This window comes from Pavona decussata, unplaced genomic scaffold (assembly GCF_977016875.1).
Source record: "Pavona decussata unplaced genomic scaffold, jaPavDecu1.1 SCAFFOLD_40, whole genome shotgun sequence".
NCBI classification, from domain to species: domain Eukaryota; kingdom Metazoa; phylum Cnidaria; class Anthozoa; order Scleractinia; family Agariciidae; genus Pavona; species Pavona decussata.
In genome coordinates, this window is record NW_028145462.1 from 1,517,127 (window position 1) to 1,530,672 (window position 13,546).

General features: G+C 38.6%; 2 protein-coding genes across 3 annotated transcripts in view; both read right to left on the reverse strand.

Moving 5' to 3' along the window:
* Positions 1 to 13,546, reverse strand: part of LOC146483109 (vasoactive intestinal polypeptide receptor-like) — a 116,215-nt gene that overhangs the window by 92,277 nt on the left and 10,392 nt on the right. The window contains exons 14-18 of one of the 2 annotated variants that reach the window (XM_085106385.1): positions 12,982 to 13,118; positions 12,234 to 12,444; positions 10,878 to 11,328; positions 10,159 to 10,260; positions 8,273 to 8,822 (exon numbers count right to left, since the gene is read on the reverse strand). In XM_085106385.1, coding sequence (XP_084962511.1) covers positions 8,803 to 8,822; positions 10,159 to 10,260; positions 10,878 to 11,328; positions 12,234 to 12,444; positions 12,982 to 13,118 — 921 coding nt within the window. In that variant the 3' untranslated portion in view covers positions 8,273 to 8,802. Of the gene's footprint in view, positions 1 to 8,272; positions 8,823 to 10,158; positions 10,261 to 10,877; positions 11,329 to 12,233; positions 12,445 to 12,981; positions 13,119 to 13,546 lie in introns of those variants that run through there. The other variant, XM_085106386.1, reaches the window with a different exon arrangement.
* Positions 1,092 to 2,877, reverse strand: LOC146483116 (uncharacterized). Its single transcript, XM_085106226.1, has one exon. The coding sequence runs from the start codon at positions 2,875 to 2,877 to the stop codon at positions 1,231 to 1,233; it is 1,647 nt and encodes a 548-aa protein (XP_084962352.1). The 3' UTR covers positions 1,092 to 1,230.

A 13,546-nucleotide genomic window follows, 5' to 3' on the forward strand; every position in this document is an offset into this window, starting at 1 on the left:
TTTCATTACACAAATTATCCTGGCCAAATAATGGAGGCCTTACTTGGGCCAATATGCAGACATGACTTTACTCCTATGCATTCTCTCTCCAATGCAATGGGGATGAAGAAAGACAAATTAACAAGTGTAAATCCTCAACATTGAACAGAGGGGGAGGGGAGATTATGTTAATGAGCGACTTGTGGGAAAGATGTCGATGTTGTCGAAGCAAAGTAAAATGGGAAACATTGCCAAAACAGTCAAGTGTCGCTTATGTCGTATTGGCCAGGATAATAGTTGCATGTGGAGCTGTCAATCTAGTCCTGGGAAAATTTTTCACTACTCATACTTGTAAGCAGATGAAAATCAACTATTATTTTAACAATACTTCAAATTACTTAATAAGGAAAATAATTTTTCAGTTTCCATGAAAATAGTTTGTCAAAAATATGATCATTTATCAGGATCAAGATAGCTTATAGGAAAAGAGCTTTAAAAAATGAGAAATTCCGGCATCCTTTGCCATATAACAGGTAAAAAAGATGGGCAACTAATTAAAAGTTATGCTCCTTGATTGGTTATTTTCAAGGCTCCTCGATGAGTTTAAAATAACAGCAACATTACTGCATAGCAGCAAAATAACTAACCGTTTTTAAAAAAACCCTTTGAACGTCTACAACAATTAAGGCCAGGCAAACTTTATAAAATAAAAAGGTTCTTACTATAAGCATTAATTGCCATCTCACCATTCTAATAAGATTAATAACTGGATTACACTGAGCGTGAAGATGATTCGGGAAGCATTCTTTTTGGACTATTCTGTAATAGGAATACAAGGAGTACATAGGAATAGGCAGAATTGCATTCTTTGCAGAAATAAATTCTGTGTATTCCTTTATTCCTGAACCACAATAAGAATAACCAGAATTGTTCTAAAAGAATACACCCTCAATATACCTACACTCTTTATGCTATTTTAAAACTTGTATATTTTCGTAAGTTTTCTTCATTACAAATGATATTATGATATTGAATTATACATTACCAGCTCTAAGAAAAAAAACCAAAAGTTAAAACATCAGTAAACGTAGTTACTGTTACAGTCGAAAGTTAAGCAGTAATGGCTGTCTTCATAGTCACTTGATAATCCTGAATTGTCGCGAAGAAAAATGAGTTAATTGTTTTCATGAAACTTCCTTCGTTTTAGTTTTCACTAAAAAAATGTTGATTTGTGTTTCAGAGTCACTAACTCTAGAGAACAATTATCTTGCCATTAGGGGAAAGATCTGTAATAGCCACAGCAATGTGACCCTCCATGCTCACTGTAATCCCGGCTACAGAAAAACCCTTTTCTTCATTTACTACTATTCTCCTCACGAACTCACCATCTTTAGTGTATATTGCCACACATCTCTGTTCTGCTCCTCGTTTCCATCCAGCGAGGACAACATATTCACCAGATGGATGCCTTGCAATGAACCAGTACGCATCTTCTTTGGTGTTAATGTCGAATTTACGCTGCTGTTTACCATCTTCGGTGAATATGAACACACAGGAACCATCCAGTATCATGACCTGGCCATCAGGACCAGCAGTGATATAATTTGCATCCTGCAGTATCCCTTCTCCGAAGCTGCGTACATATCTCCCCTCATGCTCGTACACATACACATTTCTAGTCCATCCTGCCAGTAACAGCACTTTGTTATTGGTGACTGCCAGTCTGCCCAAGCCCTCTCCCATCGCAGGAAACTTGTGTAGTAGGTCAGCGGTATGACTGTGAACTTCAACTTCCCACTCAGACCTATACCTCCCCAGCCCGACCAGTACAAAGATTTTGTTGTTCATATCAGTAGCGACATCGAAAACAAGTAAGCCCGTCTCAGTGTGATTACGTTCAGGGAGAAATTGGAGAACAAACTTTCCGCTGCTGTCAAACACTTTCACACTTTTATCCGAATTGTCTGCTATAATAAACTGTCCATCTGCGTTTGTGGCGATACCCATAGGACATTTCAGCTTGTGCTCCACTTCACCCTCCTGACCAAATGACCATGCTACACAGCAGTGCTCCATACCTTGTTTCTGCAACACTTCAGAAACTCTTCCATCAAAGAGCGGATCCACTTTCTCTTCCCCGGTATCAACACAAGGCCAGTTGTTTGCGTAACGCGGGTTGTTGCCAAAACTGACCATCAGAATAACATCGTAGATGATGCGATTCACATGACAAGTGGCGGAAATAATCGCCCTTCGTTCATCTTTACTAAACCGAGCCCAGAAGCCTCTTTTAAGCTCGACAGTAAAACATTCCTGAACAGCTGACAGACTGTGTAGCTCTTCAATGCACACTCTACACGCTGCAAATGCGATCTCGGGATTATCTACTCTCTCCAATATTGTCGACATTACTCGATATTGCATGGCCAGTACGCGATCAGACAATTCCAAAGCTTCATTAGCGAATGCTTCTGTCGCTTTTCTGCGGGCATCTTTGAATCTGTCTTTTGCATCGGCAAGCACCCTCGTAGCTGACTCATCCAGGTCAGTAAGCTCCAGTCTTCTCATTCCTTTTGCCAGAGAAACTGCTTCAGCACTAGCTGTTCCAGCTGCTGCTTCTTCCTTTATCGGGCCGTGCTCCCTTTTGCGCCTTGCCTTGCCAAACACTTCATACAGCAACTCGATTCCTTCTTTAAAGAAGCTGATGCTTGCTAGCAAATCTTTTCTTGCCAAGCCCTTCAACTGCAACTTGATATCGTCGATTTCACGCACGATCAAGCCACGGAATTTCTGATCTGTTACGTCGCCATCCTTCAATTTTTCTGCTGCCTTATCCCTTCCTTTATTCACGAGCAAGCCGATGGTGGCTTTAAACACAGCTGTTATTATTGATGACATCACAGCTAAAGAGAGAGCCTAGCTAACAGTTGTATTCTGTGAGGGAACAGAGCTTGTTGATTAGTGTTGTGGCGTTGCTAACTAGACAGGAAAAATTTTCACATATTACCGCCTGCAAATTAGATTTCGAAACAAAGAAATAAGAATTCATAGTTCAGTGCCTCACAAAAGACTGAAAAGCGGGGTTCTTTCACCTCTCGCAATGTCGAATAGCATTTATACAATTTATTTTCAACGAATCAAACGAGAAAGGAAATGATAGGTCAATTGCCAATACAATGACTGTCAAAGGGTTTATTTATTGCCGCTTCTACCCTCAAGCTGTGTCCATACCGTATCGCACTGTTAAAGCTTTCCTTTTGAATATGCTTACTGTTAACAAGTCATGAAAGGTGTTAGCCATCAGTGATCGCGACTTGATTTGATCGTTTAATTCAACCGTTTTTTACAACAGTTATCACTCACATAACTGTAAGTGTTAACCGCAACGTTTCGACCGCTAAACTGCTGGTCTTCACTGATTAGGTGGTTGTGTCGACAGGTTGTCAGTATCGATATAAGTAGTAACACCATGTTTGACATCCTTGCTTTGGATGTTAGTGATTGGAGGATTTCGATTCTCGTTGTTCGGACTGCTACATAAAGCGTCGCGATCAGACTTCAACAACTAGGTTAGCCTGAGTAAACAGACGTCGTTTCGCGGTGCCGCCACTGCGTTGACGTCTGTTTATTCAAACTACAGCCATGTGAAACAATCGTGAGACAAACGATCAATTTGAGCTATCATGCTTGTCATTCCGTAAGGGCGGTGGAGAAGACATTAGTATGCATGCATATTTAATCAATTCTTCTGTAACTCCCTTTCAAGAGTCCTGATCATAACAGCAACTCAGTCTATTGAGTGGAAATTCCCTTTCATTAATTTTACTTTTTAGCTGTCCATAGCGTTACGTGGTGGCACAGGGTACTATGCATCTCATTATCGTCAATATGTAATCAAAGATCCTTAAATCCAGACTCAACGACACCGTTTGTTGTGAGCACATGCACCGTTAGGTCCTTAAATTAAACAGTACGGTTTCATAAAACGTTTAGAGAAATGATTGCCATTATCAGAAGAAAAGTTAATCATCTGTTTTATCAACAGTTCAAATGCAAAACTGATCTCTTCTTAAAATTGGCCGCTACATAAAAAAAAAATACCACAAAAACTGGCTGATACGAATTATAACGTGATGAATCTGTTTTCGCGCGAGATTTTTTCCAACTCGCGCGCCAGCTTCTCGCCGACTCCTGAGACAAAAGAAAAGTAAAACTCCTTGAAGCTAGCTGTCTTAGAAACCACCGCAGTCTTTTTATTTCCACCGCTAGTTCCGTTTAGCTTCTTTTTGTTTAATCAAAAACTGAGTAAAATAAAATAACGCCAACGCATTATTATAAGTCCATTAGTGACCAACATTTTAAAGTCTCCTGACCCGTAACAAAGTATTGCATCCAACTGATGAATTGTCCTTGTTCTTCAACATGAGTTAAATTCAGTTGACTGCTTGTTATCTGTCTTGTGCATATCTTTGGTCTCTTGGTAGCTCCTTTCATAAAGAGCATGTACAGCTCTGTAACGTTTTGACGCATCTATAGGTTTGGTATAGCTCCAGATAAACTGATATTGTGCTGCGCTCTTGGCCTAAAATTAGAAAAATCAGTAAAGAAAAAACAAGCAAAGCAAGTTGCTACAAAAACGCCAACATCTCTTAATTTAAATTTCGACATCCTATGGAGACTAAATGAATATCTACTGTTAATATAAAAGTTACCAGTCAATTTTAATTGAACGTATTTGTTTAACACCTTCCATGATTTCTGAGAAACATTCTTGGATTCTTTGACAAAATATTTGCCGCCGGCAAAAAGCAATAGTAGGCTGGGAAGGATGATTTAGGCCGGAATTTTGAGGGAGAATCTCATTAACATGAGGGGGAAAGAAATTAACGACGATGACGTCATCGCCTATTGTCTTGATCTCATGAATTAAAATGAGGTGGATTCTCATTAACGTGACATTTATTATAGGATGTCATGTTTTATTTTAGTCTTACCAACAGGTTATAAACTGGTTTGACAGGTTTATCAATGATGTCATGCTCTGTTTTTATCTTATGCAGTCATGTTCGGAATCACCGGTTTGACAGATTTTTTAATTAATTTTTGGATACCTGATATCATATAGTACATACATACATACATACATACATACATACATACATACATACATACATACATACATACATACATACATACATACATACATACATACTTATTTGTATAGCTTTCCTTTGGGGCGCTTCGGCCATACATGAAATAAAAATAACAAAAACAATGAAAACTATTTACATTTGGATGAAAATATAGAGAGAAAGATAAAATACGGTAATAAAACCCTATGAATTAAAAAAATCCTAAAATAGTCGCTTTTTGAAAAACGTGTCTCGTGTCTCTGATATGCTTCCATAAATTATTGTGCATTTTTGCTCCACGGAAGGCAAAAGCCTTTTGGCCAGTCGCAAGCTCCAGGATCTACAATTTTTAAGCTAAAGAATTTGCATTCGGAAGTCTTTTCAGAACTCAATTTGGGATGATTAATACAAAACACTGTTCATGTAAGGTGTATTGATTGGTTCAGTGGATAACAGCACTTAAGGTGAAATAATGTGGTTCTATTCGATGTTTTCTATATTTTCCCGAAAAATCGGAAATAATGAAAAAAAATATTTTTCGTGTGTGTTTCTCGCCTCAATTTACTAAGCACCTCGAATAGAACTATGACAAGACAATATTTCACCTTCAGTGCCGTTATCCAAAACCAATCAATACACCTTACATGAACAGTGTTTTGTATTAATCTCCCCAACTTAATTTCTGATAGGACTTCCGAATGCAAATTCTTTAGCTAAGAAATTTTAGATCCTGGAGCTTGCGACTAGCCAAAAGGCTTTCGCCTTCCGTGGAGTAAAAATCTTCAATAGATTATCGAAGCATATCAGAGACACGGGAAAACTTAACGTTTTTAAAAAGCGACTTTTTAAGAATATTTTTAATTTATAGGTTTTATATTACCGTATTTTTTCCTTTCTCTCTCTATTTTCATCCAAATGTAAATAGTTTTCATTATTATTATTATTATTATTATTAATATTATTATTATTTTAATTTTCATGTATGGCAGTAGAGCTCCTAAAGGGGGGCTGTATAATAAAGTATCGGATGTATGTATGTTCTATATGATAATTAATTAATTAAAGACCCTGTCAAACCGGTCATTCCGACCATGACTGCCATAAGATAAAAACAGAGCATGACATCATTGATAAACCTGTCAAACCAGTTCATAACCTGTTGGTAAGACTAAAATAAAACATGACATCTTCCTATAATTAACGCCACGTTAATGAGAATCCGCCTCATTTTATTCATGAGATCAAGACAATAGGCGATGACGTCATCGTCGTTAATTTATTCTCCCTCATGTTAATGAGATTCCCCCTCTAACATTCCGGCCTTAATCATCCCCCTAGACTACTGGCACCGTCCTAAACCGCTGTTAAAGGTTAGAGAATCCAACTGGTTTGCGAAGGAAGGGCATGGGTTTTAGCCCGCCTTATTTTCATGACAAGCGTAATACTTCAACTTCCTTGTACAAGATTCGTTTATTGTAACGGTAAAAATATTATTCATTCAAATACAACATCTTGCTGGAATGTGTCCTCGCGTGGTACTCAGTTGGTTAACAACACCTCTCTGAAGGACGTATCCATAAAAGGGACACTGGCTCTTTCATCGCTTTCATTATGTCGTCTGTTAAGAAAATCCTCAAATGATACAGGCGTGGCCCCTCACTGATCGCTTCCTCTTTTTCTCTTGAAAAGATACATCGGTATGCAATAAAAGATGGAACTGTCTTCCTTTAAAGGACAACATCCCTCTCGGCGGACTGAAAATGCAGTAAAAACCAGTGATAAACTGTGTTTGCTAGGACCACCGCGACAAAATAAAAGTACCGGATCCTGTAGTGAAGGATCTAATCAGCAAAAAAAATTGTAAAGCAAATAATCTAAGAAAAGAACAAGGCTGATTTCACGGCCAGGGAAGTGTGAAATCAGCCTTGCTCTTTTTTTGGACTGAAAATTGCAGACAAGTCTCGATGAGAACACAGCAAAAATCACCGTTTAGTTTCAACACACGATTTGAAAGCGCTTTAATAAGGCCCAGTTCACACGTTTACGTTCGTAAGGAAATTTTCAGTTCTGTGTTCAGGCCTTCCATCATCGCGTAGCCATAAAAACGGAAAGGCATCGTAAAGGCATATGCTTGAAAATGAATAAATAAATAGATAAATAAATAAATAAAAAATAAATAACGGTTTGCCAAGTGATTTTGTAGATGTGAATTTCAGTTTTTTTCGAAAGCGTTTGATCATGTGCACATGCTAATTTGCGTCATACAAATATTAATTATTATTAATTATTATTAAAGAACATCACTTGTTTCATCCACGTTTTCCCACCATCAAATTTGAGTGAACGTACATGAGGCTCATTTCTGCGTTTCCTCGAGTTAAAACATCTGGATCCACTCTCTTGTTGAGATTTATGATGGCTACATTCAGAACGGCAACCGTTAAAAAATAATACGAGCAGTACGAATTAACAACCACTTTGTAAAATTCCGCTAGGCCAGGTGAACATGAGTGGACGAGAAAACCGGTTAAACCAGTATTCATATTTGCACCTGGGCCATATGAATGTACTGAAAAACTGTCATACCCAGTCTCTTCTCTTTTCATTGCCCAATTGTAGGCGGTCTGAGATCTTGGTACTACTTAGGTGTTGAGTAAACAGAGTAACGAATAACCAATGCTTGGAAAGTTTCTTTACTTTTCTTTGTTGATTTATTTCAATATAAATATATTCGTTATGTATGTCGAGAGACAAGGTGTACTGTTATAGACCCTTGTAGTTAAATATATATATATTTTTACTTTTAATCTGTGAATTAAACATATTTACAGTTCCTTGCATACGTTCGTCGTTTACATGTAATTATTTACAGTAAAGAGATGAAATTGTTTCCATATTTTTCACTCCATATGAAAACAGTTGTTTGTTTGTTTCAGGTCTAATAACCTTAACTTTTTCTAAATCTCATGGTCATGACTAACATGGAGGTACGCGAACCAGTTTATGCTAACAAATGCCGTGTTAATTTGTTCTTTCTGACCGTCGAAGAGTTTTTGCAGCAAACAACGCTACTTTTTTTGGCGATAAAAACTTGAATTTGCCAGTATATCTGTTGGCTGTCGCTTATAGAGACTTTATGAAAGCAGAAAAAAAATTAAAGAGCGTCTAAGAAGAGATGAAGTTGTTTGTTGACGTAATTTTCACTCCAAGGACACAAGCACCCTCGACTTGATTCCGAGGCAGTTTAATGTTGAAGAGCTCAATAGAAGGTGATCAGGAAATTCATCAGATCTCGGCAGTCTGCGTTTAGCCACTGATTGGCATTGATGTTCCCAAAATGAACTTTATTCCTCAATCCTGCTTGCTTGGCTCTTTGTTCTATTCTAGTAGAGCAGAAATCGCAAACTTTTTCGTCTAGTTTAATTTCCGTGCGATTTGATCTTCAAACAAACTTTCTTCCACCTCGCCATACTAGACTGGCAAGCAGCGAGGGCTTTTGTCTTCTCTGCTCTTTACGATTGTTTTATTATTATTTGTTTATAGTCTCTGAATAAAGTGAAAATGTCTGTTCAGGCACGATTTTTACTCCTAGTCATCTAAACTGACGTATGATTTGTGTTGTTGATGTAACCTTGCATTTGTGGAGGCGTCTTGTCGGTTTTATGCTGGAAAAACTCTTGGTAAGCATCATTTACGCGTCACTCTCATTCTCTGTAAAAGCAAAGAGAAAAAATATGTAATATTACAAATAAATAAAGCACGTAAAGTTCATTAACTGTTTCCCTCCGAATGCAAAGACAAGATTCAGAATAACATAATTTTAATAACTTGGGAAAAAGGAACAAAACCTCAACATTCAAAGGAGTGCTCTGTAAGTAGCTTTAATTTGAATGGTCACACTTTAGGATTTTATCTTGATAAATAGAATTAAATAGACAATACAGTCGACTCCCGATAACTCGAACCCTCACTAACTCGAACCTCGCGCTAACTCGAACCAATTTTCCTTTCCTTTCAGGTCATTTTCAATTTAACAAATCGACGGCAGTTTTCTATGGTCTATACTCTTATAGACCATAAAATGACGTCAAAAATGTTCAAAACTCAAGTGGAACCACGGGCCGCAGGCGAGTGGTTTCATTGCCAAGTTTTGGACATTTTATGGCGCCATTTTATGGTCTATAAGAGTATGGACCATAGAAAACTGCCGTCGATTTGCTTTTTACAATAACATGGAAAAAGTACGAGCGGAATTGGCTTTTTTTTTTCGTTGAGAAAGCGCGCACGTTACATCTGACGTCATTTTTATTGTCTGTACTCTTATAGACAATAGCTACGAGCCAATCAGCGCGCGGGAATTTGGACAGTTATTGTAAAAATAATTTTACCCTCGATAACTCGAACTCCCGGTAAGTCGAACCTTTTTCAATTTCCCTTGAAGGTTCGAGTTATCGGGAGTCGACTGTATTACAGCAAAGTACTGCTGAGTAGCTTTCATTTGAATGGTCACACTTAAGGATTTCATCCACAGACTCAAAAGTTAAAACCACCTTGTACAGCATAATAAACAGCACCACAGGAAAGTACTGCTCAGTAGCTTTCATTTGAATGGTCACACTTAAGGATTTCATCCACAGACTCGAAAGTTAGAACCACCTTGTACAGCACAATTAACAGCTCCACAGGAAAGTGCTGCTCAGTAGCTTTCATTTGAATGGTCACACTTTAGGATTTCATCCACAGACTCAAAACAAAACATAGAACCACCTTGTACAGCACAATAAACAGCCCAACAGGAAAGTACTGCTCAGTAGCTTTCATTTGAATGGTCACACGTTAGAATTTCAACCACAGGCTCCAAAGTTAGAACCACCTTGTACGGCATAATAAGCAAAATCACTAGAAAGTACTGCTAAGTAATTTTTGTTTAAGTGGTGTTTGGTGTTTAACCCAAAAGACTGAACAGATGGAATTACCCATTATGACTTATCATCATTAGACTGTAGGAAGGAAAGCCGCACGTGAACGCAATCGGCTTAAAACATACCATGTGATCTATCTCCTTTGAGGATTTTGGCGATCCATGCTTGTCTGTACTCATCAGCGTTTTTCTGCATGTCTGCGTACTTCTGATGAAAATGTAGGGAATCTGTGTGGAGATTTGTTTTAATTATAATTAATAAATGACTTACGTTTTTGTCTAGTAAGTTATGGTAAAGGTACTAGATCAAAGAGCTTTTCAGTACGCTATGTGGTTGGTGAAAAATAAGTAAATAAATAAATAAATAAATACTCACGCCATGTTCTCAAACAACGAGAAGTAAAACTAAGACTAAACAAAAAACTCCAGTGGTTCGTTGTTAGCGAAAATATTTAAAGGATAATAATACTAATACTAATACTAATACTACTACTACTACTACTAATAATAATAACTTTATTAACGTGTCAAGAAATGTAGCTAAGGGGAGAAGTCCCCTCTACTAATAGTAAACACCTAACTAAATTTCTAGCTAAAAAAGAATTAAAATTCACATCGTATTCATCGGAAAACTCTTCGTTTCTCGGAAATGTTGGTACTTTGGGTCAGTAATGTTGGTAATGTCAGAAATGTTGGTAGTGGGTCAGAATTTTTGTGCATATTCGCACCAAATTGAAGTTATTTTTCATATATGATACGCTGCTGATTGGTTTAAAAGAGTAATTAATCATTAATATATTGACTGATTACGAACATAGATCACATGAGCATATTTCCTATCTTACCTTCATCTGTTGATAACACTCTGTTGTGCTCATTCCGTGATCTCCTTCTCTGTGTCGCTAGTTCACGTGCTCTGTCCCAAAACTGCTTTTCTTGTGGCGTAATACTTGAATCTTCAGTACTTGTCGACGGCTTGGCATCTTGGGATATGCTTGAGCCTGCAGTTTCTGTCAGCGTTTCACCACCGGAGGTTTCATTTTCAGGTAACTCACTTGCGCCCGCGGATTCTCCAGAAATCTCAGCAGTTGAGGGCCGTGTGTCAGGCTCAAACAGCTGACTCGAGAAGGAGAATGTATCTTTAGAGTTCGGTGTTAAACTCTCCTTCGTGTGCTCCTCCGTGTTGTTAATTGCAGGAGAAGTCTGATTATCGAGCTGAGAAAGTTCACTCTCGCTTTTTGCAGAAAAACCTTCATTTTCTAAACCTTGATCGGAGCTTGATGGATCATCGCGATTCTACGAGAAAAAAAGAAGAAAAAAGAAGTAAATTAGTTTCATTTGACTGTGCATGTTTTTTAACCTAGTGTTGCTCCTGTTTTATATTATAATTTTAATTACATATACGTTAAAGGGACTACTCCCTAAGAATTTCACGAATTTAGGTCAAAAATGTGTTGAAATTAACATCCCTGTTTTCTTGAAAAATTAATGTTGAAGGGACAAAATTTTGTTTCCCCTACATGCATGTTGCATGTCTAGTCGGTTGGGATTTGTGCGCCATGGATCGTGGACAAAGCGAGCCAAATTTTCAATGTCACATCGTGTGCACTACTTTTGTATACTCGCTACAAAATAGAAATGAACCAATAAAAACGTGTTATTCATCTATCCCTGCAATGTGCCTTCTATGCAGTGCACGCCCTACTACGTGTCTGTGCAAGATGTTCTTGCTTCATGTCCCTACTACATGTCCTTGTGGCATGTCCCTGCTATGTGTCCCTACTACCATGTCCCTGCTTCATGTCCCTACTACATGTCGCTGCAAAATGTCCCTGCTTCACGTCCCTCCTACATGTCGCTGCAAAATGTCCCCACTTCACGTCCCTACTACATGTCCTTGTTGCATGTCCCTGCTATGTGTCCCTACTACCATGTCCCTGCTTCATGTCCCTACTACATGTCGCTGCAAAATGTCCCTGCTTCACGTCCCTACTACATGTCGCTGCAAAATGTCCCCACTTCACGTCCCTACTACACGTCCTTGTTACATGTCCCTGCTACGTGTCCTTGTTACATGTCCCTACTACGGGTCCCTACTAAGCGTCCTTGTTACATGAGTCCCTGCTACATGTCCCTACCACATGTCTACGCAAAATGTCCCTGCTACACGTCCCCTAATCAGTGTCCCGACCATAACTTACCTCAGACAGCGCAATCTCTTGCCAGGCCGTAGCAGCTTGGAGCGTTGGTGGGCACCAGGCCTCTGGACCCGCTGACTGTACTCGTACAGGTTTCAAAGGTTCAGGTTCAACTTTCTTTAGGCGATATTTTGTCAGATCACTCGAGCGGGAAAGAAGTGACCTCTGGGTGTTTTGTTTTTTCAGTTGTTCAGGAGGATGAGCACTTGGTGGCCTGAAAATAAATGAATTAATAATTACTTTTTATTTTAAAGAACAAGTGATTCTAAATGAAGTTGAGAGCTAACTAGTAGCTTTTTAGAGAAGATTGATACAAAACGGCAAAACACCTCAGTTGCTTACTGTTTTACGTAGACACGTTCTTAACGAGCAGGACTGCATCGTAGCATTTTGCCAGGTTTTCGTATCTGTTCGCTATCACCCATTTATACGCCTGGGTGCACGGAGAGAAAAATTATAGAACGAAGGAACGGAAACAACAAATAGTAAAGCCATAGGCGAGTCTCATACAGCCTGACCGACTGCTTGATTCCTACGCTTAAATTAAAAATTGACTATGCTGATGTTTTGACAATGACAGTAAACGACGTGTTAAAATTTATGTAATTCACGAGGCCAGGGCCCAGTTGCTCGAAGCATGGTTAGCGCTAACCCGGGTTAAAAACCATGACAACCTATAGGTTTTAATACCTCTTAACCAATGGTTAGCGCTAACCATGCTTCGAGCAACTGATCCCAGGACGTTTAATACCTTGAAGTATCCTGAAGGGACGCGATGGAACGGGCTCTCGGTGGTATTTCGTCTGAGGATTCGTGGAGGACGCTTGCGGAGGTGCCATGTTCGCCCGAAGATCCCGGCTCGATTTCTCGCGTCGTGGAGTAAGAATTCTAGTGTTTAAGAAAGAATAGGTTAGATACGCATTTTGTATTTATTACGATAAGTTAAGGAAGGTGTCTACTTTTGTTACTGCGCATACGTTTTGCGCATCTCCAGATACTCGGGTTTCCTATTGGTGGTGCCTACTAATACAGGGATATTTTTGCGTGGTTTAAAACTATGTGGAGAAATTAGAACTTAGCAAGTGCTTTCGGTATCCAAAAAGAAAATTGATGGTAACCATGCGTTTACAGAGATAATAAAGCTTCAATTTGGCAAAAACGCCGTACACTGCTTTGTACTTTACTGCTTTTTAGAATAATTGTTGCTTAATTATCTCTGAAAAATGCATGGTTACCCCAATTTTCTTTTTGGATTTTATTAGCCCTTGCTAAGGTCTGCTTTTCCTGCAAAGTCATAAACCACACAAAAATACTTC